Here is a 27,226-nt window from a genome sequence, read left to right as displayed (position 1 = left end):
TCTCCCTGAGAGAGAGGGGACTGAGAGACACCAGTCAGTGTACAGATATCACCCTGAGAGAGAGGGACTGAAAGACACCAGTCAGTTTACAGATATCACCCTGTGAGAGAGGGACTGAGAGACACCAGTCAGTTTACAGATATTTCCCTGAGAGACACCAGTCAGTGTACAGATATCTCCCTGTGAGAGATGGACTGAGAGACACCAGTCTGTTTACAGATATCACCCTGTGAGAGAGGGACTGAGAGACACCAGTCAGTTTACAGATATCACCCTGAGGGAGAGGGACTGAGAGACACCAGTCAGTTTACAGATATCACCCTGAGGGAGAGGGACTGAGAGACACCAGTCAGTTTACAGATATTTCCCTGAGAGGGAGAGGGACTGAGAGACACCAGTCAGTTTACAGATATTTCCCTGAGAGGGAGAGGGACTGAGAGACACCAGTCAGTGTACAGATATCTCCCTGAGAGAGAGGGGAGTGAGAGACACCAGTCAGTTTACAGATATCACCCTGAGGGAGAGGGGACTGAGAGACACCAGTCAGTGTACAGATATCACCCTGAGGGAGAGGGGACTGAGAGACACCAGTCAGTGTACAGATATCACCCTGAGAGAGAGGGGACTGAGAGACACCAGTCAGTGTACAGATATCACCCTGTGAGAGAGGGACTGAGAGACACCAGTCAGTTTACAGATATTTCCCTGAGAGACACCAGTCAGTGTACAGATATCTCCCTGAGGGAGAGGGACTGAGAGACACCAGTCAGTTTACAGATATCACCCTGTGAGAGAGGGACTGAGAGACATCAGTCAGTGTACAGATATCTCCCTGATGGAGAGGGACTGAGAGACACCAGTCAGTGTACAGATATCACCCTGAGAGAGAGGGGACTGAGAGACACCAGTCAGTGTACAGATATCACCCTGTGAGAGAGGGACTGAGAGACACCAGTCAGTTTACAGATATTTCCCTGAGAGACACCAGTCAGTGTACAGATATCTCCCTGAGGGAGAGGGGAGTGAGAGACACCAGTCAGTGTACAGATATTTCCCTGAGAGTAAGGACTGTGAGAACTTAACATAGGTTGGACTGAGAAGGCGGGTGAATAAGAGTGGGTGAATTCTATTTTTTAATTTGTTCATGGGATGTGGGCGTCGCTGGCAGGGCCGGCATTTATTGCCCATCCCTAATTGCCCTTGAGAAGGTGGTGGTGAGCCGCCTTCTTGAACCGCTGCAGTCTGTGTTTTTGAAGGTACTCCCACAGTGTTGTTAGTGGGACTAATTGGACAGCTCTATCACAGAGCCGGCACAGGCACGATGGGCCGAATGGTCGCCTTCTGTGCGGTACCATTCTAGGACTCTATGAACAATTCACAATCTTAAGAGATGAGACTCCATAGTTTAAATTGTCCACTTTCTGAGGGAAAGGGGTTGATTGGAAGTCACAAACAATTACCACCTTGTTAAAAGTTTGCTTACGCTTCTAATTACTAGCGTTAACTTTGCGGCGCAGTTAATGGGCAATTAATGCAATAATCAAATAGGCTAATGGGATGTTAGCCTTTATCAATAGAGGGCTAGAATACACAGGGGTGGAAGTTGCGCTACACAAAGCCCTGGTTAGACCACATCTGGAGGACTGGGTACAGTTCTGGGCACCACACCTTAGCAAGGATAGATTGGCCTTGGAGGGAGTGCAGCACAGATTCACCAGAATGATACCAGGGCTCCAAGGGCGAGGCCACGAGGAGAGATTAAATAAACTAGGCTAGTATACCCTGAAAATATAGAAGGTTCAGGGGCGATTTGATTGAGGTTTTTTCAGAGTTATAGAGCACAGAAAGAGGCCCTTCGGCCCATCGCGTCCGCACTGGCCATCAAGCCCTGTCTATTCTAATCCCATTTTCCAGCACTTGGTCCGTAGCCTTGTATGCTATGGCGTTTCAAGTGCTCATCTAAATGCTTCTTGAATGTTGTGAGGGTTCCTGCCTCAGGCAGTGAGTTCCAGATTCCAACCACCCTCTGGGTGAAAAAGTTCTTCCTCAAATCCCCTCTAAACCTCCTGCCCCTTACCTTGAAACTATGCCCCTGGTTATTGACCCCTCCACTAAGGGGAAAAGTTCCTTTCTATCTACTCTATCTATGCCCTTCATAATTTTGTACACCTCAATCAGGTCCCCCCTCAGCCTTCCCTGCTCCAAGGAAAACAACCCCAGCCTGTCCAGTCTCTCCTCATAGCTGAAGCGCTCCAGCCCAGGTAACATCCTGGTGAATCTCCTCTGCACCCTCTCCAAAGCAATCACATCCTTCCTATAGTGTGGCGACCAGAACTGCACACAGTATTCCAGCTGTGGCCTAACTAGCGTTTTGTACAGCTCCATCATAACCTCCCTGCTCTTATATTCTATGCCTCGGCTAGTGAAGGCAAGTATCCCATATGCCTTTTTAACCACCTTATCCACCTGTTCTGCTGCCTTCAGGGATCTATGTACATGCACACCAAGGTCCCTCTGATCCTCTGTCCTTCCTAGGGTCCTACCATTCATTGTGTATTCCCTTGCCTTGTTAGTCCGTCCAAAATGCATCAACTCACACTTTTCAGGGTTAAAATCCACTTGCCACTGTTCCGCCCATCTGACCAACCCATCTATATCGTCCTGTAGCCTGAGGCTTCCCTCCTCGCTATTTACCACCCCACCAATTTTCGTGTCATCTGCGAACTTACTGATCATACCTTTTACATTCACATCCAAATCATTAATGTAGACCACAAACAGCAAGGGACCCAGCACCGATCCCTGCGGTACCCCACTGGACACAGGCTTCCAGTCACAAAAACAACCTTCGACCATCACCCTCTGCCTTCTTCTACTAAGCCAGTTTTGGATCCAATGTGCCAAGGCACCCTGGATCCCATGGGCTCTTACCTTCTTGACCAGTCTCCTATGTGGGACTTTATCGAAAGCCTTACTGAAATCCATGTAAACCACATCCACTGCACTACCCTCATCCACACACCTAGTCACCCCCTCAAAAAATTCAATCAAATTAGTCAGACATGATCTTCCCTTGACAAAGCCATGCTGACTATCCCTGATTAATCCTTGCCTCTCCAAGTGGAGACTAATTCTGTCCCTCAGAATTTTTTCGAATAATTTCCCTACCACAGATGTTAGGCTCACTGGCCTGTAATTCCCTGGTTTATCCCTACTACCCTTCTTGAATAATGGTACTACGTTAGCTGTTCTCCAGTCCCCTGGCACATCCCCTGTGGCCAGAGAGGTTCTGAAAATTTGTGTCAGAGCCCCTGCAATCTCCTCCTTTGCCTCACACAGCAGCCTGGGATACATCTCGTCCGGGCCTGGGGATTTATCCACTTTTAAGCCTGCTAAAACTGCTAGTACCTCCTCCCTCTCGATGCTAATATGTTCAAGTATATCACAGTCCCCCTGCCCGATTTCTATGTCTACATCGTCCTTCTCCATAGTGAACACAGATGCAAAAAATTCATTTAAAACCCCACCTACATCTTCTGGCTCCGCACACAGATTGCCACTGTGTTCTCTAATGGGCCCTACCCTTTCCCTAGTTATCCTGTTGCCCTTAATATACTTATAAAACACCTTAGGATTTTCCTTTATTTTGCTCGCCAGTGTTATTTCATGGCCCCTCCTCGCTCTCCTAATTTCTTTTTTAAGTATCCCCCTGCACTTTTTATACTCCTCTAGGGCTTCCTCTGTCTTTAGTCCTTTGTATCTGCCAAAAGCCCCCCTTTTTTTCCCTAATAGATTCTCGTATATCCCTTGACATCCAAGGTTCCCTGGGCTTGTTGGTCCCACCCTTGACCTTTACGGGAACATGTTGCCATTGTACTCTCTCAATTTCCTTTCTGAAAGACTCCCATTGCTCCGATGTGGATTTTCCTACAAGTAGCTGATCCCAGTCCACTTTGGCCAGATCCTGCCTTATCATATTAAAATCGGCCTTCCCCCAATTTAGAATCTTTATTTCCGATCCATCTCTGTCCTTTTCCATGACTACCTTAAATCTCACCGAATTATGGTCACTGTCACCAAAGTGCTCACCTACTAACACTTCTACCACTTGCCCGGCCACATTCCCTAGAATTAGGTCCAGTACCGCCCCCTCTCTTGTAGGACTTTCTACATGCTGGCTCAAAAAGCTCTCCTGGATGCACTTTAGAATTCTGCACCCTCTAAGCCTTTCACTCTCTGACTATCCCAGTTAATATTGGGGAAGTTGAAATCCCCCACTATTATTACCCTATTATTTGCACATTTCTCTGAGATTTGCCTACATATCTGTTCCTCTATCTCCCCCTGACTGTTTGGGGGCCTATAGTACACTCCCAGCAAAGTGCTTGCCCCCTTTTTGTTTTTAAGTTCTACCCATATGGCCTCATTAGAGGAACCTGTTAATATATCATCCCTCCTTACAGCAGTAATTGACTCCTTAATTAATATTGCAACACCCCCTCCTCTTTTACCCCCCCCCTCTGTCTCGCCTGAAGATTCTATACCCCGGAATATTGAGCTGCCAGTCCTGACCCTCCCTCAGCCATGTCTCCGTGATAGCAACAATATCATACTCCCATGAGTTCATCAACACCTTCAGTTCATCCACCTTATTCGCAAGACTCCTTGCATTAAAATAAATGCCATCCAGCCTTGCCCTACTCCCTTGTGCCGTTACATATTTGCTCTGCCTTCCAGGCTGACTTGTTTTTTCCTCTATATTTGGCTGTACATCACCCCCTATTATAGCTCCACTCTGTATCCTATCCCCCTGCCAAGTTAGTTTAAACCCCCCCCAACAGTGCTAGCAAACCTCCCCGCAAGGATATTTGTCCCATTCTGGTTCAGGTGCAACCTGTCTGACTTGTACAAGTCCCACCTTCCCCAGAAGCAGACCCAGTGATCCAGGAAACTAAAGCCCTCCCTCCTGCACCAACTCTTTAGCCACGCATTCATCTGCTCTATCCCTTTATTCCTATACTCACTAGCATGTGGCACCGGGAGTAATCCAGAGATTACAACCTTTGAGATCATGCTCTTTAATCTGCTACCTAGCTCCCTAAATTCTTTAGGATCTTTGAAAGGAGTTGATAGGGTTAGATAGGGAGAAAACTTGTTTCCGCTGGTGCGGGCAGTCTAGGACAAAGGGGACATCCCCTTAAAATCAGAGCCCGGCCTTTCAGGAGATAAGTTAGGAAGCACTTCTTCACACAAAGGGTGGTAGAGTGTGGAACTCTCGCTCACAAAAAGCAGTAGATGCCAGCTCAATTAATAGTCTTAAGTCAGGGATAGATAGTTTATTTTTTTGCTAGACAAGGGTTTTAAGGGATATGGAGTCAGGGCAGGTCGATGAAATTGGGATACAGATCTGCCATGAGCTCGTTGAATGGCAGAACAAGCTCGAGCGGGCTGAATGGCCTCCTCCTGTTCCTGTGTAACAGGCTCGAGTGGGCTGAATGGGCCTCCTCCTATTCCTGTGTAACAGGCTCGAGTGGGCTGAATGGGCCTCCTCCTATTCCTGTATACAGGATCGGTTGGGTTGAATGGGCTCCTCTTGTGCCTGTGTACCAGGTCCAAGGGGCTGAATGGCCTCCTCCAGTTCCAATGTAACAGGCTTGAGGGGATGAAAGGACTCCTCCTGTTCCTGTGTAACAGGCTCGAGGTGCTGAATGGCCTCCTCCTGTTCCTGTATAACAGGCTGAAGGGGCTGAATGGCCTCCTCCTGTTCCTGTGTAACAGGCTCGAGGGGCTGAATGGCCTCCTCCTGTTCCTGTGTAACATAGGAACATAGAAACATAGAAGATAGGAGCAGGAGTAGGCCATTCGGCCCCTCGAGCCTGCTCCACCATTCAATGCGATCATGGCTGATCATCCAATTTCAGTACCCGGTCCGTTTTCTCCCCATACCCCTTGATCCCTTTAGCCTTAAGAAATATATCCAACTCCTTCTTGAATATATTTAATGAACTGGCCTCTACAGCCTGTAACAGGCTCAAGGGGCTGAATGGCCTCCCCCGTTCCTGTGTAACAGGCTCGATGGGCTGAATGGCCTCCTCCTGTTCCTGTGTAACAGGCTCCAGGGGCTGAATGGCCTTGTCCTTTTCCTATGCAACAGGCTCGAGGAGCTGAATGGGCCTCCTCCTGTTCCTATGTAACAGGCTCGAGGAGCTGAATGGCCTCCTCCTGTTCCTGTGTAACAGGCTCGAGGGCTGAATGGCCTCCTCCTGATCCTGTGTTACAGGCTCGAGGGGCTGAATGGCCTCCTCCTCTTCCTATGTAACAGGCTCGAGGGGCTGAATGGCCTCCTCCTGTCCCTGTGTAACAGGCTCGAAGGGGCTGAATGGCCTCCTCCTGTTCTTATGTAACAGGCTCGAGGGGCTGAATGGCCTTCTCCTGTTCCTGTGTAACAGGCTCAAGGGGCTGAATGGCCTCCTCCTGTTCATGTGTAACAGGCCCGAGGGGCTGAATGGCCTCCTCCTGTTCCAATGTAACAGGCTCGAGGGACTGAATTGCCTCCTCCTGTTCCAATGTAACAGGCTCGAGAGCTGAATGGCCTCCTCCTGTTCCTGTGTAACAGGCTCGAGGGCTGAATGGCCTCCTCCTGATCCTGTGTAACAGGCTCGAGGGGCTGAATGGCCTCCTCCTGTCCCTGTGTAACAGGCTCGAAGGGGCTGAATGGCCTCCTCCTGTTCTTATGTAACAGGCTCGAGGGGCTGAATGGCCTTCTCCTGTTCCTGTGCAACAGGCTCAAGGGGCTGAATGGCCTCCTCCTGTTCATGTGTAACAGGTCCGAGGGACTGAATTACCTCCTCCTGTTCCAATGTAACAGGCTCGAGGGCTGAATGGCCTCATCCTGTTCCTATGTAACAGGCCCGAGGGGTTGAATGGGCCTCCTCCTGTTCCTGTGTAACAGGCTCGAGGGGTTGAATGGGCCTCCTCCTGTTCCTGTGTAACAGGCCCGAGGGGCTGAATGGGTCTCCTCCTGTTCCTATGTTACAGCCTCGAGGGGCTGAATGGGCCTCCTCCTGTTCCTGTGTAACAGGCTCGAGGGGTTGAATGGGCCTCCTCCTGTTCCTATGTAACAGGCTCGAGGGGTTGAATGGGCCTCCTCCTGTTCCTATGGTAACAGGCTCGAGAGGTTGAATGGGCCTCCTCCTGTTCCTGTGTAACAGGCCCGAGGGGTTGAATGGGCCTCCTCCTGTTCCTGTGTAACAGCCTCGAGGGGCTGAATGGGCCTCCTCCTGTTCCTGTGTAACAGGCTCGAGGGGCTGAATGGGCCTCCTCCTGTTCCTGTGTAACAGGCCCGAGGGGTTGAATGGGCCTCCTCCTGTTCCTGTGTAACAGCCTCGAGGGGCTGAATGGGCCTCCTCCTGTTCCTGTGTAACAGGCTCGAGGGTCTGAATGGGCCTCCTCCTGTTCCTGTGTAACAGGCTCGAGGAGCTGAATGGGCCTCCTCCTGTTCCTGTGTAACATAGGAACATAGAAACATAGAAGATAGGAGCAGTAGTAGGCCATTCGGCCCCTCGAGCCTGCTCCACCATTCAATGCGATCATGGCTGATCATCCAATTTCAGTACCCGGTCCGTTTTCTCCCCATACCCCTTGATCCCTTTAGCCTTAAGAAATATATCCAACTCCTTCTTGAATATATTTAATGAACTGGCCTCTACTGCCTGTAACAGGCTCAAGGGGCTGAATGGCCTCCTCCTGTTCCTGTGTAACAGGCTCGAGGGGCTGAATGGCCTTGTCCTTTTCCTATGCAACAGGCTCGAGGAGCTGAATGGGCCTCCTCCTGTTCCTATGTAACAGGCTCGAGGAGCTGAATGGCCTCCTCCTGTTCCTGTGCAACAGGCTCGAGGGCTGAATGGCCTCCTCCTGATCCTGTGTAACAGGCTCGACGGTGAATGGCCTCCTCCTGTTCCTATGTAACAGGCTCGAAGGGGCTGAATGGCCTCCTCCTGTTCTTATGTAACAGGCTCGAGGGGCTGAATGGCCTCCTCCTGTTCATGTGTAACAGGCTCGAGGGGCTGAATGGCCTTCTCCTGTTCCTGTGTAACAGGCTCGAGGGGCTGAATGGCCTTCTCCTGTTCCTGTGTAACAGGCTCGAGGGGCTGAATGGCCTTCTCCTGTTCCTGTGTAACAGCCTCAAGGGGCTGAATGGCCTCCTCCTGTTCATGTGTAACAGGCCCGAGGGGCTGAATGGCCTCCTCCTGTTCCAATGTAACAGGCTCGAGGGGCTGAATGGGCCTCCTCCTGTTCCTGTGTAACAGGCCCGAGGGGTTGAATGGGCCTCCTCCTGTTCCTGTGTTCCCAATGCCCAAAGGCAGCAACTTCACCAACTCATGGGAAGGCTGAGGACGTGCTGCCGTCTTCGCGAGGCTATCGGACATATTGTGGCAATAGTTAAATCAGGCGCTAACACTTCCTGGCCGAAAGTGGATAGGCAATTTGCATGTGAATAACGTGAGCGCCATTCAGACACCGTTACTTCTTCAACCAAAGCTGGGCCGTAGATTAATGACTCATAGGCCTAGAAATTGGGTTGAGGCGCCAAGTTTGCCTGGGCGCTGATTTTTGCGCAGCGTTCGGAGCATTAACGAACGTCAGAAATTCAGTTTCAGCACTGCGCGTCTCTCTTAGGGCGCTGAAACTGAATATCGCAGCGCAACGTGCCGCAGCGCCACACGCTGTGGCACGGCACGCTGCGGTACTGCAGGCCTTCCTCCCATTGTTAAGGGGGAGGGGCCTTCAACAGCGCGATCCCCGATCGCGAGTGCCGGCAAAAGAGCCCGGCACCGTGGAGAAGTGCCGGGCTCTCGGGAAACAGCCGGCAATGCCGCGGGGGGGGGGGGGGGGGTGCGGGGTCAGGAGGCCGGGGACGGAGGTGCTGGCAGGCGGCTGCCGAAAAAGGCGGCCGCCCCGCACCTCCACCTTAACTTGTGCCACTGCCGGCACAGCAAGGCCCCGTGAACCGGGCACGGTCGGGGTGCTAATGACATCATCGGTGGCAGCGCAGCGCAACAGGCTAACGCCACCATTAGCGCCCCCGCTGAATATCGCGGGAGGCGCGGCCAGTGGCGCTACAGCCACTGACTGCCCTCTTTAGGCGCTAATAGGTGGCGCTACATACCCAATTTCTCCCCCATAGAATTATAGAACGATACAGCACAGAAGAAGGCCATTCGGCCCATCGTGCCTGTGCCGGCTCTTTGGTAGACTGATCCAATTAATCCCACTGCCCTTCAAGTATTTATCCAATTCCCCTTTTGAAAGTTACTATCGAATCTGCTTCCACCGCCCTTTCAGGCAGCGCGTTCCAGATCACAACAACTCGCTGCGTTAAAACATTTATCATCTCCCCCTCTGGTTCTTTTGCCAATTAACTTAGATTGTGTGTCCTCTGGTTCCTGACCCTCCTCCCACTGGAAACAGTTTGTACTTATTTACTCTATCAAAACCCCTTATGATTTTGAACACCTCTATCAAATCTCCCCTTAAGCTTCTCTGCGCTAAATATCTCCACGTAACTGAAGTCCCTCATCCCTGGTACCATTCTGGTCAATCTCCCCTTAACCTTCTCTGCTCTAAGGAGAACAATCCCAGCTTCTCCAGTCTCTCCACATAACTGAAGTCCCTCATCCCTGGTACCATTCTGGTCAATCTCCCTTAACCTTCTCTGCTCTAAGGAGAACAACCCCAGCTTCTCCAGTCTCTACACATAACTGAAGTCCCTCATCCCTGGTACCATTCTGGTCAATCTCCTTTACACCCTCTCTAAAGCCTTGACTTCCTTCCTAATGTGACAACTGAACCGTGCAGAAGTACATCGAGTGCCCGCGAGTATTTTTTACCGGTGCAGACCACCCCGGCTGCCTGGTCTGCCTGGCACACACTCCTTTGCAGCCACTGGAGGCAGGCGGGTATCTCGCTGTCATTCTCGTGGCACATGTCGCTCCACATGTGGTTGCCGGACAGCCTGTAGCTCCTGTCGAGCCTCGAGGCGTTGCCGCAGCCCAGGTACCGGCAGACCCCGTGGGCGAGGGCCAGGTCCCAGACCACGTCGCACAGCGAGCCCCACGTGCCCTGGTCACGGACGCTCACACGGCCTGAGCAGGGGTCGTGGCCTCCGGTCAGCCGGATTTCTCGGTGCCCTGACGAGAGATGGGGGGAAAAGAAAGAAAAACAGATTTCCGCAATTAAAATCCCTATGTAAACGAGTCATGTTTTAATTACATCCCCTGTGGGGGGCGCTACAGAACCAGTACTGTTTTGGTGAAGGTTTAGCTACTTGTTGACGGTTGGAGTTTATTGGATAATCAATAATACAGCAAAAACAAAGTACGTTTATATAGAATCAAAGAATAGCACAGAATAGTGCCTTTAACCTAGTAAAACGTCCCAAGACGCTCTGCAGAAGCGATTTTGAGACAAAACCGAGCCACATAAGGAGATATTAGGACAGGTGAGCAAAAGCTTGGTCAAAGAGTTAGGTTTTTAAGGAATGTCTTAAAGAGGGAGAGAGAGAGGAGGAGAGGTTTAGGGAGGGAATTCCAGAGCTTAGGACCAAGGCAGCTGAAGGCACGGCCGCCAATGGTGGAGCGATTAAAATCGGGGGATGAACAAGGGTCCAGAATTGGAGCAGCACGGGGACCTGGGAGGGTTGTAGGGGCTGGAGGAGGTTACAGAGATAGGGAGGGTTGTAGGGGCTGGAGGAGGTTACAGAGATAGGGAGGGTTGTAGGGGCTGGAGGAGGTTACAGAGATAGGGAGGGTTGTAGGGGCTGGAGGAGGTTACAGACATAGGGAGGGTTGTAGGGGCTGGAGGAGGTTACAGAGATAGGGAGGGTTGTAGGGCTGGAGGTGTTTAGATAGGGAGGGTTGTAGGGGCTGGAGGAGGTTACAGAGTTAGGGAGGGTTGTAGGGCTGGCGGAGGTTACAGAGATAGGGAGGGTTGTAGGGCTGGAGGAGGTTACAGAGATAGGGAGGGTTGTAGGGCTGGAGGAGGTCACAGAGATAGGGAGGGTTGTAGCGGCTGGAGGTGGTTACAGAGATAGGGAGGGTTGTACGGCTGGAGGAGGCTACAGAGATAGGGAGGGTTGTAGGGGCTGGAGGAGGTTAGAGAGATAGGGAGGGTTGTAGGGGCTGGAGGAGGTTACAAAGATAGGGAGTGTTGTAGGGGCTGGAGGAGGTTACAGAGATAGGGAGGGTTGCAGGGCAGGAGGAGGTTACAGAGATAGGGAGAGTTGTAGGGGCTGGAGGAAGTTACAGAGATAGGGAGGGTTTTAAGGCTGGAGGAGATTTCAGAGATGGGAGGGTTGTAGGGAATAGAGGAGGTTACAGAGATAGGGAGTGTTGTAGGGGCTGGTGGAGGTTACAGAGATAGGGAGGGTTGTAGCGGCTGGAGGCGGTTACAGAGATAGGGAGGGTTGTAGGGGCTGGAGGGGGTTACAGGGATAGGGAGTGTTGTAGGGGCTGGAGGAGGTCACAGAGATAGGGATCATTGTAGGGGCTGGAGGAGGTTACAGAGATAGGGAGGGTTGTTGAGCTGGAGGAGGTTACAGTGATAGGGAGGGTTGTAGGGGCTGGAGGAGGTTACAGAGCTAGGGAGGGTTTTAGAGGCTGGAGGTGATTACAGAGATAGGGAGGGTTGTAGTGGCTGGAGGAGGTTACAGAGGTAGGGAGGGTTGTAGGGGCTGGTGGAGGTTACAGAGATAGGGAGGGTTTTAAGGCTGGAGGAGATTTCAGAGATAGGGAGGGTTGTAGGGGCTGGAGGAGGTTATAGAGATAGGGAGGGTTGTAGCGGCTGGAGTAGGTTACAGAGGTAGGGAGGGTTGTAGGGGCTGGATGACGTTACAGAGATAGGGAGGGTTGTAGGGGCTGGAGGAGGTTACAGAGATAGGGAGGGTTGTAGAGGCTGGAGGAGGTTCCAGAGATAGGGAGGTTTGTAGGGCCTGGAGGATGTTACAGAGATAGGGAGGGTTGTAGGGGCTGGATGGCGTTACAGAGATAGGGAGGGTTGTAGGGGCTGGAGGAGGTTACAGAGATAGGGAGGGTTGTAGGGGCTGGATGAGGTTACAGACATAGGGAGGGTTGTAGGGGCTGGAGGAGTTACAGAGATAGGGAGGGAGGGGACGAGGCCATGCTAAGATTGGAAAAAAGGATGAGAATTTTAGAATCGATGTGCTGCCAATGTTTGTCAGCGAGCACAGGGGTGATGGTGAACTGGAATTGGTGTGAGTTAGCAGGGATTTTGGATGTATTAAAGTTTCTGGAGGGTGGAAGATGGGAGGCCAGTTTGATGGCTGGGAAGTACTCAAAAATCCGATTAATATTCTTTGTTCATCATGTCATTGATGCAACCCATTACACGCAGAGCCTCAACAATATAGGTGCACTGTATCATAGAATCATAGAATGATACAGCAAAGAATGTGACCATTCTGCCCATCGTGCCTGTGCTGGCTCTTTGGTAGAGCTATCCAATTAATCCCACTCCCCCCCTCCTATTTCCCCATAAGCCAGGTAATTTTCCTTCCTATTTCAAGTATTTATCCGATTCTCCTTTTGAAAGTTACTATTGAATCTGCTTCCACCGCCCTTTCAGGCAGCGCATTCCAGATCACAACAACTCGCTGCGTGAACAAAATTCTCCTCATCTCCCCCCCTGGACCTTTAGCCAATTATCTTAAATCTGTGTCCTCTGGTTACTGACCCTCCTGACAGTGGAAACAGTTTCTCCTTATTTACTCTATCAAAACCTTTCATTAAATCTCCAGTTAACCATCTCTGCTCTAAGGAGAACAACCCCAGCTTCTCCAGTCTCTCCACATAACTGAAGCCCCTCATTCCTGGTACCATTCTGGTCAATCTCCCCTTAACCTTCTCTGCTCTAAGGAGAACAATCCCAGCTTCTCCAGTCTCTCCACATAACTGAAGTCCCTCATCCCTCGTACCATTCTGGTTAATCTCCTCTGCACTCTCTCCAAGGCCTTGACATCCTTCCTAAAGTGTGCTGTACGTTCACCCCCCACCTCCCCCCCGGGTCTCTCTGTTCCTGCGCCCCCGTTAAAATGGTACTATTTAGTTCATATTGCCTTTCCTCATTCTTCCTCCCAAAATGCTTCACCTCACACCTCTGCGTTAAATTTCGTCTGCCAGGTGTCTGCCCATTTCACCTGTCTGTAACCGGCGACTTTGAAATTGATGTAAATGTAAATGGTTATTGATTACCCCTATTTGGGTGATATAAGGGACTGCCTATTTTAAACCAGGGACGTTGGAAGTGGTGATGACTGTTCTGAGAAAAAAATTAAATGGCTGGTTAAAAAACAGATTCAGAAAACATTTTGAGTGAATTAGTGGGAATCCAGTCACCAGCAATCGCAGCGAAGAGTTTAAACAGGTGAACCCAATTATTAATGGGGACTTAGGCATTTTGAATGGAAAGATTGATAAAAAGATAACGTAGAGCACATCTCCCATAGCAATAGCGGGCCCACTCCCCATAGCAACAGAGGGCCCACACCCCATAGTAACAGAGGCCCCACTCCCCATAGCAACAGAGGGCCCCGCTCACCACACCAACAGAGGGCCCAATACCCCATAGCAACAGAGGGGCCACTCCCCATAGCAACAGAGTGCCCACACCGCCATAGCAACAGCAGGCCCAATCCCCACAGCAACACAGGGCCCACTCCCCATAGCAACAGAGGGCCCACTACCCCATAGCAACAGAGGGGCCACACCCCCATAGCAACAGAGGGGCCACACCCCCATAGCAACAGCAGGCCCAATCCCCACAGCAACACAGGGCCCACTCCCCATAGCAACAGAGGGCCCACTCCCCCATAGCAACAGAGGGGCCACACCCCCATAGCAACAGCGGGCCCACTCCCCATAGCAACAGCGGGCCCACTCCCCATAGCAACAGCGGGCCCACTCCCCATAGCAAGAGGGCCCACTCCCCATAGCAACAGAGGGGCCACCCCCCATAGCAACAGAAGGCCCACTCCCCATAGCAACAGCGGGCCCACTCCCCATAGCAAGAGGGCCCACTCCCCATAGCAACAGAGGGGCCACCTCCCATAGCAACAGAAGGCCCACTCCCCATAGCAACAGCGGGCCTACTCCCCATAGCAACAGTGGGCCCACTCCCCATAGCAACAGAGGGACCACCCCCCGTAGGAACAGAGGGCCCACTCCCCATAGCGACAGAGGGCCCACTCCCCATAGCGACAGAGGGCCCACTCCCCATAGCAACACAGGGCCCAATCCCCATAGCAACAGAGGGCCCACTCCCCATAGCAACAGAGGGCCCACACCCCCATAGCAACACAGGGACCACCCCCCATAGCAACACAGTGATCAACCCTGTAGCAACAGAGGGCCCACTACCCCATAGCAACACAGGGCCCACCCCCCCTAGCAACACAGGGCCCACCCCCCATAGCAACACAGGGCCCACCCCCCAAAGCAACACAGCGACCACCCCCCGTAGCAACACAGTGACCACTCCCCGTAGCACATGGACCACCCCCCATAGAAACACAGTGACCACCCCCCGTAGCAACACAGGGCCCACTCCCCATAGCAATACAGGGCCCACCCCCCATAGTAACACAGGGCCCACCCCCCCATAGCAACACAGGGCCCACCCCCCATGGCAACAGAGGGCCCATCCCTCATAACAACACAGGGACCAACCCCCATGGCAACACAGGGAACACCCCCCATAGCAACACAGAGCGCATCCCCCTCAACAGGAAGTTAAGTGACACAGACAGGAAGTGCACGTGTTACTAAGGCAGCATAGATAAATAAGGAGGGGGCGAATGAACAAAATGGCCGCTCACCAGAACACACCACCCCAGCATCTTCCTTATGGCCGCAGTCGTGCCGGAGCCAAGGTTCCGATGGGCAGGTCCACAGGTAGGCCTCCGTCCCGCTGCAGCTCACCTCGTCCAGGTAGATGGGGTCTTGGCCATTCCCGAAGCCCGAGGCGTTGACTGTGGCGATGGCGAAGCCGCAGCCCAGTTGCCTGCAGACCACGGCGGCGTCACGGAGGTCCCAGGAGTCGTCGCAGACCGTCCCCCACCTCCCGTGCGACAGGATCTCCACTCTCCCGGCGCATCGGCTGCCCCCGCCTGCCAGGCGCATCTCCTTGTGCTCTGAGGAGGGGAATGAGACGGGGGCCGGGGTCATAGGTCGTAGCAACATAGGGTCATAGTGACAGAGGGCATTCGAGGGACATAGGACACGACAGGGACGTAGGAAGGAGGAAGGTAGCATCTTGTAGAGACATAGGACACAATCCAGCCTCCATAGCAACAGAGGGCCCACCATAGCAACAGAGGGCCCAACCCCCCATAGCAACAGAGGGCCCACCCCCCATAGCAACAGAGGGCCCACCCCCCACATAGCAACAGAGGGCCCACCCCCCATAGCAACAGAGGGCCCACCCCCCATAGCAACAGAGGGCCCACCCCCCATAGCAACAGAGGGCCCACCTCCCACATAGCAACAGCGGGCCCACCCCCCATAGCAACAGAGGGCCCACCCCCCACCTTAGCAACAGAGGGCCCACCCCTCATAGCAACAGAGGCCCAACCCACACCATAGCAACAGAGGGCCCACCCCCCATAGCAACAGAGGGCCCACCATAGCAACAGAGGGCACACCCCCCATAGCAACAGAGGGCCCACCCCCCACCATAGCAACAGAGGGCCCACCCCCCACCATAGCAACAGAGGGCCCACCCCCCATAGCAACAGAGGGCCCACCCCCCATAGCAACACAGTGAACACCCCCCGTAGCAACACAGGGCCCACCCACCATAGCAACAGAGGGCCCACCCCCCACCATAGCAACAGAGGGCCCACACCCCCATAGCAACAGAGGCACCCTCCATAGCAACAGGCAGCCAACCCCCCCTTCCTCCCTTTGTTCCTTCCTTCTTTCATTTCCTCCCCTTTACTGGTAGCCCACAAGAGCAGGCCACTTCACGTACCTGTACAGCTGACTTCCGCGGCGAGGTTCCTGTCGCAGTTGGCTGAGGCAGGTAGTATCTGGGTGGGACACTCCCTCCAGTCCTCCTCCTGCCCCGTGCAGTTCATCAGGACGACCCAGAAGGGGACGAGGCCCTCTCCGCTCCCTCTCTGGTCGAGGGTCGAGGCCGAGCCGCACTCCAGCTGCCCGCAGATGACGTTGGCTTCCTTGGTCTCCCAGAACTCCCGGCACAGGGGTCTCCAGGCCTCCTCGTGGAACAGCTCCACCCTTCCCGAACACTCACTCGTTCCATTCGCCAGCCGCACCGGCACCTCTGAAAGGAATCGGAGTTAAACCAGGTCAGTGCTCCGGAGGGATGGGATCCGAGACAGACCCAGGAAGCTATGGGGAGTGGGCCTTGTGTTGCTATGGGGGATGGGTGCTGTGTTGCTATGGGGAGTGGGTCCTCTGTTGCTATGGGGAGTGGGCCCTCTGTTGCTATGGGGGATGGGTGCTGTGTTGCTATGGGGAGTGGGCCCTCTGTTGCTATGGGGAGTGGGCCCTCTGTTGCTATGGGGAAAGGGTCCTGTGATGCTATGGGGGTTGGGCCCAGTGCTGCCACGGGGGGTGGGCCCTTTGATGCTATGGGAAGTGGGCCCTGTGTTGCTATGGGGAGTGGGCCCTCTGTTGTGTTATATCCGTGTATCTTAATGTTGTGTCCTTCAATAATCAGACAACAGACTGCAGGGAACAATCAACAGGTGTTTACTGAATGAGGGTTCAAACTGCAACTGACTGTACAGATCACGACTCAGGGTTTGTATACAGGTGTGGTCACTGCCGGTACTACAGGATACAGGAGCTGTAAAAAGTAGTTCTCCCCCTTAAAGGTACATACATTACAATTCCTCCCCTTTTAGATTAACAGTACCATAACACTCATTTAACAATTAAATATCAAACTAATTACAATTAACACTTTTAACATGCAACATTAACTGAAAATAGTCTATTTATAAATTCAGTCTTTGGGGAGGCTTCCTGATTCTTTCTGGATAACGCCTTTCCCGAGTGTCTCGCTCTTGGTGCGGAGGCGATTCTAACACCTTGTCGTCAGTTGATTCATCAGCTTCCAATGCTATTGTTTCTGAGATAGATGCGACATGTAGGTCGGGTTCCTCACCAGGTACGTATGGCCGAGACATGGGGTTGACTCGTTCCTGTGACTCTAGGATCTGGTCAGCATGGCGTCTCACAATGTTCTCCCCAACATCCACTGTGTACATTAATGGCCCCTGCCGTGTGCATATCGTTCCTGGTTGCCATTTCTCTGTTCGGTAGTCGCAGGCCAAGACTGGTTGCCCTATATTGAAGCTCCTTGTCGGCTTCTCATTGATGTGCTGGAATTGCTTACTCTCAACATTTCTTCATACATTTGGTCTGAGCAAATCCAGACGAGATCTCAACCTTCGGTTAAAGAACATCATGGTCGGGGCCTGGTTGGTGACTGCATGTGTCGCATTTCTGTGGGTTAACAGGAAATTGTCCACCTTATGCTGCAGTGGAATGTCGTCATCGCACATGGCCTTTACTGCTTTTTTAAAGGTTTGTACGAACCTCTCAGCCAATCCATTTGTGGCTGGATGATACGGGGCGGATGTGTAATGCCTTACCCCATTCCTTTTCATAAATGTTCGAAACTCTTCGGACACAAACTGTGGTCCGTTATCAGAGCAAATCTGCTCTGGCAAGCCGTTCCTGGCAAAAATGGTCCGTAGGACTACAATAGTTTTCTCCGTGGTGGTGGAGGACATTTTGATCACCTCAGGCCATTTCGAGTGTGATGCGCTATTAATTACTCAAAAGACTAAGGTTAAGCGAGTAACTAACAGGCTTTTATTAACAAGAGAACGAAGGTGTGCCTCGAGTGGTCGACCAGTCCAGAATACAGAGGGACTGTGGAGCAGTCACCTTTATACCTGGACTCGTGGGAGGAGTCAGCCGAGGCATGTACAGACATGTACACAGTGGAATACAAACACCCACACAGGCAGGTATAACAGTGGTTTACCACATTCACCCCTTGTTTAAAAATGAGTCCGGCGGGGTGAAGTGTATTAAAAGTTTGTGTATTGGAGTCTCTCCGGAGGTCTTGTCTGCTGCTGTGATCGACGTGGCGACGGCAGGGGTAGTGAAGCTTCCGGCGTCGAGTCCCGCATAGGCTGGGGCACTGGTGTGTAGTCCTCGTGGGTGTCGAGCGGGTCGCGGGGCCCAGGCGTGCCGTCTGCTGGGGTTGGATATTGGATCGTGGGGGGGGTGGTAGTGGGTAGTGGGTTACTGCGGCCCCCGAGGGTGCGAGGTCTCGTATGGAGACTGTGTCCTCCCGCCCGTCCGGGTACGCAATGTAAGCATACTGGGGTTGGCGTGGAGGAGGTCGACCCTCTCGACCAGGGGGTCCATTTTATGGGTCCTCACGTGTCTTCTCAGTAGGACCGGCCCTGGGGACGTCAGCCATGGCGGTAGCGATGTCCCCGATGTGGACTTCCTTGGGAAGACAAACATTTTCTCATGAGGGGTGGTGTTAGTGGCAGTGCAGAGCAGTGACTGAATAGAGTGGAGCGCATCGGGGAGCACATCCTGCCAGCGGGAGGTCGGAAGGCCCCTAGACTTTAAGGCTAGCAGGGCGGCCTTCCAAACTGTCGCATTCTCTCTTTCCACCTGTCCATTCCCCCGGGGGTTGTAACTGGTGGTCCTGCTTGTGGCAATACCCCTAGCGAGCAGGTACTGGTGGAATTCGTCGCTCATAAACGATGAGCCCCGGTCGCTATGGATATAGCTGGGGAAACCGAACAGGGTGAAGAGGTCGTTCAGACATTTAATGACCGTGGCACTGGTCATGTCCGGGCAGGGGATGGCGAACGGGAAACGGGAGTACTTATCAATAATGTTGAGGAAGTACACATTGCGGTCGGAGGAGGGGAGAGGCCCTTTAAAATCAACGCTCAGGCGCTCGAAGGGGCGAGTGGCTTTTATCAGGTGAGCCCTGTCTGGTCTATAAAAGTGCGGTTTGCACTCAGCGCAGACTTGGCAGTTCCTGGTTGTGGTAAACCACTTTTATCGTTCACTATCGTTACACTATAGTTATCGCTGTTATATCGTTATCACTGTTCACACTGTTGTACCACTATACGAGGTCGCCTCTTGTCACGCTGTTATACCTGGGCTGACTACTGCTGACTCCGCCCATGGCTCCACCTACCTGCGCAGGTATAAAGGTGGTCGACTGGCTGGTATTCCTCCTTGTTGGATCCGATCACCCACGAGGGTGGGCTCTGTTATTTAGCCAATAAAAACCTATAGTTACTTTCTTAACTCGTCGCTTTTCATTGGATGAATTGATAGGTATATCAATTTTATTGGCTAAATTTTCAAATGTCGACACCTGGACAGTCAAACGACCAGCCAAGCGACCAGCCAGACGCCCAGCTACAACAGCCACAGCAGCCTGCCTGGCTGCGAGCCCTCAGACCACCGTACCTGGATCTAAATCCACAGGCAGCAAACTCAGCCCTCGACTTTGAACACTGGCTGAGCTGCTTCGAAGCCTACCTGGGAGAATCCGGCATGCCTCAGAAATCCATGCTAAGAGTTCTGAACGCCCAAGTGAGCCCTAAAGTATTCGCACTCATCCGGGACCTCAAAACATACGAGGACGCCATCAACCGGCTGAAGAGACAGTACCAAACCCCGGTAAATTCCATGTATGCCAGACACCTCCTAAGATCCCGCCCGCAACAGCCAGGAGAGCCCGTGGAGGAATTTTTACGGGTGCTACAAGCACTCGGCAGAGACTGTAACTTTAAAGCGGTAACGGCGGCAGAAAATACTGAAGACAATGTCCGCGATGCCTTCGTGAAAGGCCTGTGGTCCGACTACTCACGGCAAAGACTACTGGAAGCAAGGGACCTCGACCTGGACAAAGCTGCAGCCCTCGCTCTCTCTCTAGAAGTGGCCCATCGGGACCTCGAGGCCTACTCAAGGTACTGTAACTCGCGACCCTGGGACTTGGGACCGACCCCGACCGCGATACCCCCCGCAGCACCCCCCCTGGGACCTACCTCAGCGTCGGCGTCCCGGACCCGATCGAGACCGCCACCCCCGGTACCGGCTCCGACATCGGACCCCCGCGCCCGCGATCGGGCCGCCGGCTGCTTCTTCTGTGGCCAGGCGAAACACCCGAGGTCGCGCTGCCCAGCCAGGAACTCTACCTGCTCAAACTGTATGAAGAAAGGCCACTTCGCTAAGGCCTGCAGAGGTGGATCATCAGAGGCCAGCAGTGCCTCATGCGAGCTGTGGGGGCGGCCATCTTCCTTCAAGGCAACAGAGGCCAGCATCCCCACATGTGAGTCATGGGGCGGCCATCTTTGATACAGGCAATCGACAATCAACAGATTTTAAACCGCCCACCGCGTAACATCTGCGGCCTATCCACCCTCAAGGTCCCGCCACCTTCCCTGTTCGCTAACCTCACCCCCAACTGCAAACCCGTCGCGACCAAGAGCAGGCGGTACAGTGCCGGGGACAGAGCTTTCATTAGCTCTGAGGTGCAGCGTCTCCTGAAGGAGGGCATCATCGAGGGGAGCACCAGCCCCTGGCGTGCCCAGGTCGTGGTCGTTAAGACCGGCAATAAAAACCGCCTGGTCATCGACTACAGCCAGACCATAAACAGGTACACCCAGCTGGACGCATACCCCCTTCCCCGCATATCTGATATGGTCAATCAGATTGCGCAGTACCGGGTATTCTCCACCATCGACCTTAAGTCGGCCTATCACCAACTCCCTATCCGCCCTGAGGACCGCCAGTATACAGCCTTCGAGGCGAACGGCCGCCTCTACCACTTCCTTAGGGTTCCCTTCGGCGTCACCAACGGGGTTTCGGTCTTCCAAAGGGAGATGGACCGGATGGTTGACCAGAACGGGCTGCACGCCACGTTCCCCTACCTAGATAACGTCACCATCTGCGGCCGCGACCGGCAGGACCATGACGTTAATCTGGAGAGATTCCTCCGTACGGCCCAATGGCTGAACCTCACCTACAATAAGGAGAAATGTGTGTTTAACACCTCGCGCCTTGCCATCCTCGGCTGTGTAGTAGAGAACGGAGTCATCGGCCCCGACCCCGAAAGAATGCGTCCCCTCATGGAGCTACCCCTCCCCCACTGTCCAAAGGCTCTGAAGAGAACCCTGGGGCTCTTCGCCTACTATGCCCAATGGGTGCCCAATTATGCAGACAAAGCCAGACCCCTCATGAAGTCCACATCCTTCCCCCTTACGGAGGAAGCGTGCGCAGCCTTCTCCCTCATTAAGGGAGACATCGCCAAGGCCACAATGCACGCAGTGGACGAGTCCATCCCCTTCCAAGTGGAGAGCGATGCATCCGACTTCGCCCTAGCCGCTACCCTTAACCAGGAGGGGAGACCAGTGGCCTTCTTCTCAAGGACCCTACAGGGCCCTGAGATCCGACACTCGTCGGTCGAGAAGGAGGCCCAAGTGATTGTGGAGGCGGTACGACGCTGGAGGCATTACCTGGCAGGCAAACGATTTACCCTCCTCACCGACCAGCGTTCGGTCGCTTTTATGTTTAATAACAAGCTGAGGGGCAAAATCAAGAATGACAAGATATTGAGGTGGAGAATCGAACTATCCACCTATGATTATGATATCTTGTACCGGCCAGGTAAGCTGAACGATCCCCCTGATGCTCTGTCACGAATTACATGCGCCAGCGCGCAAAGTGATAGACTTCAGACCCTCCACAACGACCTCTGCCACCCCGGGGTCACCAGACTTTACCACTTCATTAAGGCCCGCAACCTGCCATACTCCATCGAGGAGGTCAGGACCATGACCAGGAACTGCCAGACCTGTGCCGAGTGCAAACCGCACTTCTTTAGGCCGGACAGAGCAAGCCTGATCAAGGCCACCCGCCCCTTCGAGCGCCTGAGCATCGACTTTAAGGGGCCCCTCCCGTCCTCTGACCGTAATGTGTACTTCCTCAACATTGTTGATGAGTACTCCCGTTTCCCCTTTGCCTTCCCCTGCCCAGACATGACCAGTACCACGGTCATCAAATGCCTGAACGACCTCTTCGCCTTGTTCGGGTTCCCAAACTATATACATAGTGACCGGGGCTCCTCCTTCATGAGCGAGGAACTCCGTCAGTTCCTACTAGCGAGAGGTATTGCTGCAAGCAGGACCACCAGCTACAACCCCCGAGGGAACGGCCAGGTAGAAAGAGAGAACGCGACGGTATGGAAGGCCGTCCTCTTAGCCTTAAAGTCTAAGGGCCTCCCAACCTCCCGCTGGCAGGAAGTCCTCCCGGCAGCCCTGCACTCCATCCGGTCACTACTTTGCACTGCCATTAACGCCACCCCCCATGAACGAATGTTTGTTTTCCCCAGGAAGTCGACTACGGGAACCACACTACCAACCTGGCTGACCTCCCCGGGGCCCGTCCTGCTGCGAAAGCACGTGAGGATCCATAAAACGGACCCCCTGGTCGAGAAGGTGAACCTCCTGCACGCCAACCCCCAGTACGCCTATGTGGCTTACCCGGACGGGCGGGAGGACACAGTCTCCTTACCCTCGGGCATTCCGGAGACACCACCTTTTACCCCCCCCCCACACCCCCCCAATTCCAGCTCAGGTAGACGGCATGCCGGAACCCCACGAGCCTCCGCCGACCACGCAGACACCAGCATCAACACCGGAGAATGCAACACCGCCGCTGCGACGATCAGAAAGGCTTACGAGGCCTCCGGACAGACTGACTTACCAGAACTGGTAGTACACTTCACCCCGCCGGACTCAAATCTAAACAAGGGGTGAATGTGGTAAACCACTTTTATAGTTCACTATCGTTACACTATAGTTATCACTGTTATATCGTTATCACTGTTCACACTGTTGTATCACTATACGAGGTCGCCTCTTGTCACGCTGTTATACCTGGGCTGACCACTGCTGACTCCGCCCATGGCTCCACCTACCTGCCCAGGTATAAAGGTGGTCGACTGGCTGGTATTCCTCCTTGTTGGATCCGATCACCCACGAGGGTGGGCTCTGTTATTTAGCCAATAAAAACCTATAGTTACTTTCTTAACTCGTCGCTTTTCATTGGATGAATTGATAGGTATATCACTGGTCATGGTCCTGACCTCCTCAATGGAGTAAGGCAGGTTGCGGGCCTTGATGAAGTGGAAGAACCTGGTGACCCCCGGGTGGCAGAGGTCATTGTGGAGGGCCCGCAGTCTATCGATCTGCGCGCTGGCGCAGGTGCCACGCGATAGAGCATCCGGGGGTTCATTGAGCTTCCCGGGCCGGTACAAGATCTCGTAATTGTAGTTGGAAAGTTCGATTCTCCACCTCAAGATCTTGTCATTTTTGATTTTGCCCCTCTGCTTGTTGTTAAACATAAAAGCAACTGAACGCTGGTCAGTGAGCAGGGTAAATCGTTTTCCGGCCAGGTAGTGCCTCCAATGACGCACAGCCTCCACAATAGCCTGGGCCTCCTTCTCAACAGCGGAGTGTCTGGTCTCCGGGCCTTGGAGGGTTCGTGAAAAGAAGGCCAGGGGTCTCCCCGCCTGATTAAGGGTAGCGGCCAGGGCAAAGTCGGATGCGTCGCTTTCCACCTGGAAGAGGATGGATTCGTCCACTGCGTGCATGGTGGCTTTGGCAATGTCTTCCTTGATACGGTGGAAGGCTAAGCGGGCCCCTGCCGTCAAGGGAAAAGAGGTGGACTTGATCAGCGGACGGGCCTTGTCCGCATAGTAGGGGACCCACTGGGCGTAATAGGAGAAAAACCCTAGGCACCTCTTCAGGGCCTTGAGGCAGTGGGGCAGTGGGAGTTCCATAAGGGGATGCATCTGGTCGGGGTCGGGACCGATGACTCCGTGTTCCACAACACAGCCAAGGATGGCGAGGCGGGTTGTGCGGAATATGCACTTCTCCTTGTTATACGTCAGGTTCAGGAGTTGGGCGGTGCAGAGGAATTTTTCGAGGTTTGCGTCATGGTCCTGCAAGTCATGGCCGCAGATGGTCACATTGTCCAGATATGGGAAAGTGGCCTGCAACGCATTTTGATCGACCATCCGGTCCATCTCCCTTTGGAAGACGGAGACCCCGTTGGTGACGCCAAAGGTAACCCTAAGGAAGTGATAGAGGCAGTCGTTTGCCTCAAAGGCAGTATACTGGCGGTCCTCAGGGCGGATAGGGAGCTGGTGGTACGCTGATTTCAGGTCAATGGTCGAGAAGACGCGGTACTGCGCGATCTGGTTGACCATATCAGCTATGCGGGGGAGTGGGTAAGCGTCCAGCAGGGTGTAGCGATTTATTGTCTGGCTGTAGTCGATGACCAGGCGCTGCTTCTCGCCGGTCTTAACGACCACAACCTGGGCTCGCTCGGGGCTGGTGCTGCCCTCAATAATCCCCTCCTTCAGGAGCCGCTCCACTTCGGTTTTAATGAAAACCCTGTCCCCAGCACTGTATCGCCTGCTCTTTGTGGCGATGGGCTTACAGTCGGGGGTGAGGTTAGCAAACAGTGGGGGGGGGGGTGACTCTGAGTGTGGAGAGGTTGCACCTGGTGCGCGGCGGGCAATTTGGAAGCTGCTGGCTGCAGACTGTGAGTGGGGGGAGGGGTCCACCGTACGCCATCGTAACACTTTTAAGGTGGCACTGAAAATCTAACCCCAGTAGAACGGCAGCGCAGAGGTGGGGCAGGACCTGAAGTTTAAAATTATCGTACACGGTCCCGTCTACTAAGAGTGTCACCACGCAGTAGCCGCCAATGTCCGCTGACTGGGACTCGGAGGCCATAGAAATCCGCTGGTGCGCAGGCAGGACTGGGAGAGAGCAACGCCGCACTGTGTCGGGGTGGATGAAGCTCTCCGTGCTCCCAGAGTCAAAAAGGCAGGTTGTTTCGTGACCATTTACCTTAATGTCCATTGTGGACCGGGCCAGTTGGTGCGGTCTCGCTTGGTCCAGCGTAATGGAGGCCAGCGTAGGGGTCGGTGTGTCGCTGCGGGTATCAGATGAGGCGGTGTTGGGGGCCTGCTGCGTCCCGGCTGGTGTCCAAGATGGCGGCATCCATGATCCCCATGTGGCTGGAGGCGTCCAAAATGGCTGCTGTTCCGGTGGTTCGCACATGGCTGGGGAGGCCCAAGATGGCGGCCCGCATGGCCCACACGCGGCGCTGCTGGGGATCGGGGTGGCTTTGGCCCTGCAGACGCTGGCGTAGTGTCCCTTCTTCCCGCAGCCCGAGCAGATCGCATTTTTCGCCGGGCAGCGCGCTCTGGGGTGTTTGGCCTGGCCACAGAAGTAGCATTTCTGGCCTTGGGACACTGCTGCGGTAGTTGGGCCGTTGCTGGGATGTGGCTGGGGTGGCACGGCGCTATGAGACGGTCCTACCGTGTCCCAGGCTGTCGTTCCCCGCGGCGTCCACGGTGCAGAGGAGTAGGCATCCGTGCCCCGGTAGGCTGCGTCCAATGATAGTGCGAGTTCAGAGGCCTTGTTGAGGTTGAGGTCACTCTGCTCCAACAGTCGCTGTCAGATGTAATTGGATCTGTGGCCCGCTACAAAAGCGTCCCGGATAAGTTCCTCTGTGTACACGGCGGCCTTTACATCCTTACAACCACAGGCCCGGCCAAGCACAGACAGTGCCTGAAGGTATTCCTCGGTCGATTCCCCAGGTTGTTGTTTACGACTCCCCAGGAGGTGCCTGGCGTACGCCTCGTTCACTGGGCGCCTGTACTGGTCCTTGAGGAGCTTGAGAGCAGCCGTGTACGAGGTCGCGTCCTGGATGACCGAGTACGCTCGGTGGTTCACTTTGGAGGTCAGGACATCCAGTTTGTCCTCATCCGATTTGACCGTTGCGGCGGAGGCGATCAGGAATCTTTCAAAACACCTAAGCCAGTGAGCAAACTTGATGGATGCGTCCGCCTCCCGATGGTCTAAGTCCAGGCATGCTGGTGTGAGGATCTTCTCCATTATAAAAATCTTGTTAATAAAATTGATGCGCTATTAATTACTCAAAAGACTGAGGTTAAGCGAGTAACTAACAGGCTTTTATTAACAAGAGAACGAAGGTGTGCCTCGAGTGGTCGGCCAGTCCAGAATACAGAGGGACTGTGGAGCAGTCACCTTTATACCTGGACTCGTGGGAGGAGTCAGCCGAGGCATGTACAGACATGTACACAGTGGAATACAAACACCCACACAGGCAGGTATAACAGTGGTTTACCACAGAGTGCGCATCCACGGCTATTAAAACATTGAGTCCATGAATGGACCAGCAATATCAATATGCACCCGTTGCCATGGAGATGAGGGCCACTCCCATGGGTGTAGAGGGGCATGTGGTGGTGCATTTTGGACCTTCTGGCATCCTGAGCCGCTCTTTGTCAGGTCCTCGATTTGCTGATCGATCCCCGGCCACCACACATAAGCCCTAGCAAGGCTTTTCATTTTCACCCCTCCCAGATGACCTTCGTGAAGCTCATTGAGCACTCTCTCCCTTAACTTGGGTGGAATTACCACTCGGGATCCACACATCAAGGTCCCCTGGCATACTGACAGCTGTTCTCTTCTGGATGAGAATGCTGGCAACAGTGAGTCGCCATGTGCTGGCCATCCCTTCACCGTCAAATCATATACCCGAGACAGTGTCGGGTCATTTCGGGTCTCCTTCTCTATACCAGCGTTAGTTACTGGCAAGCATTCAATTATAGTCGAATGAAATATTTCGACTGGATCCACTGCTGGTGCTTCCTCCGCAGTAGGCAGTGGCAGGCGTGATAGCTGTAAGATTCGCAATTTTCAGCAAAAATCACGCAAGAAAACTGGATAAAATAAGACTGTTTATTGACCAAAGTAAGCTTGCACAGAAAAACCTTTGATAAAAAGGGCATACAAAATGGCCGCCAGGCCCCGTGATCAGTTTATGAACCATTTTATTTCTGTTACTGCAAGCCAGACAGGCTTGTGGATTGAAGACAGTGAGCCCACGAAAGCCAGTATCTGGGAACCGAAACTCAGAGCAACAGCATACATATTCAATGGATTATAAGTACAGGATGGGGCCCATCAAGATATGGGCGGACAATGTAAAAACACTTATACCCATTTATCGTACAAAGGAAAAACCGT

At 53.4% G+C, this 27,226-nt stretch overlaps 1 protein-coding gene across 1 annotated transcript in view; it reads right to left on the bottom strand.

Moving 5' to 3' along the window:
* Positions 1-27,226, bottom strand: part of LOC147092114 (T-cell differentiation antigen CD6-like) — a 98,940-nt gene that overhangs the window by 58,510 nt on the left and 13,204 nt on the right. The window contains exons 4-6 of the mRNA XM_085975555.1: positions 16,045-16,356; positions 14,891-15,205; positions 9,891-10,190 (exon numbers count right to left, since the gene is read on the bottom strand). Of these exons, the coding sequence (XP_085831681.1) occupies positions 9,891-10,190; positions 14,891-15,205; positions 16,045-16,356 (927 nt within the window). The remainder of the gene's footprint in view (positions 1-9,890; positions 10,191-14,890; positions 15,206-16,044; positions 16,357-27,226) is intronic.

Source organism: Somniosus microcephalus, unplaced genomic scaffold, assembly GCF_052327205.1.
Source record: "Somniosus microcephalus isolate GS21.2 unplaced genomic scaffold, FLI_Smic_1.0 unresolved_chr2, whole genome shotgun sequence".
Lineage (NCBI taxonomy): Eukaryota > Metazoa > Chordata > Chondrichthyes > Squaliformes > Somniosidae > Somniosus > Somniosus microcephalus.
The sequence above is the reverse complement of the archived record's forward strand: the minus strand, read 5'-3'. Positions and strand labels throughout refer to the sequence as shown.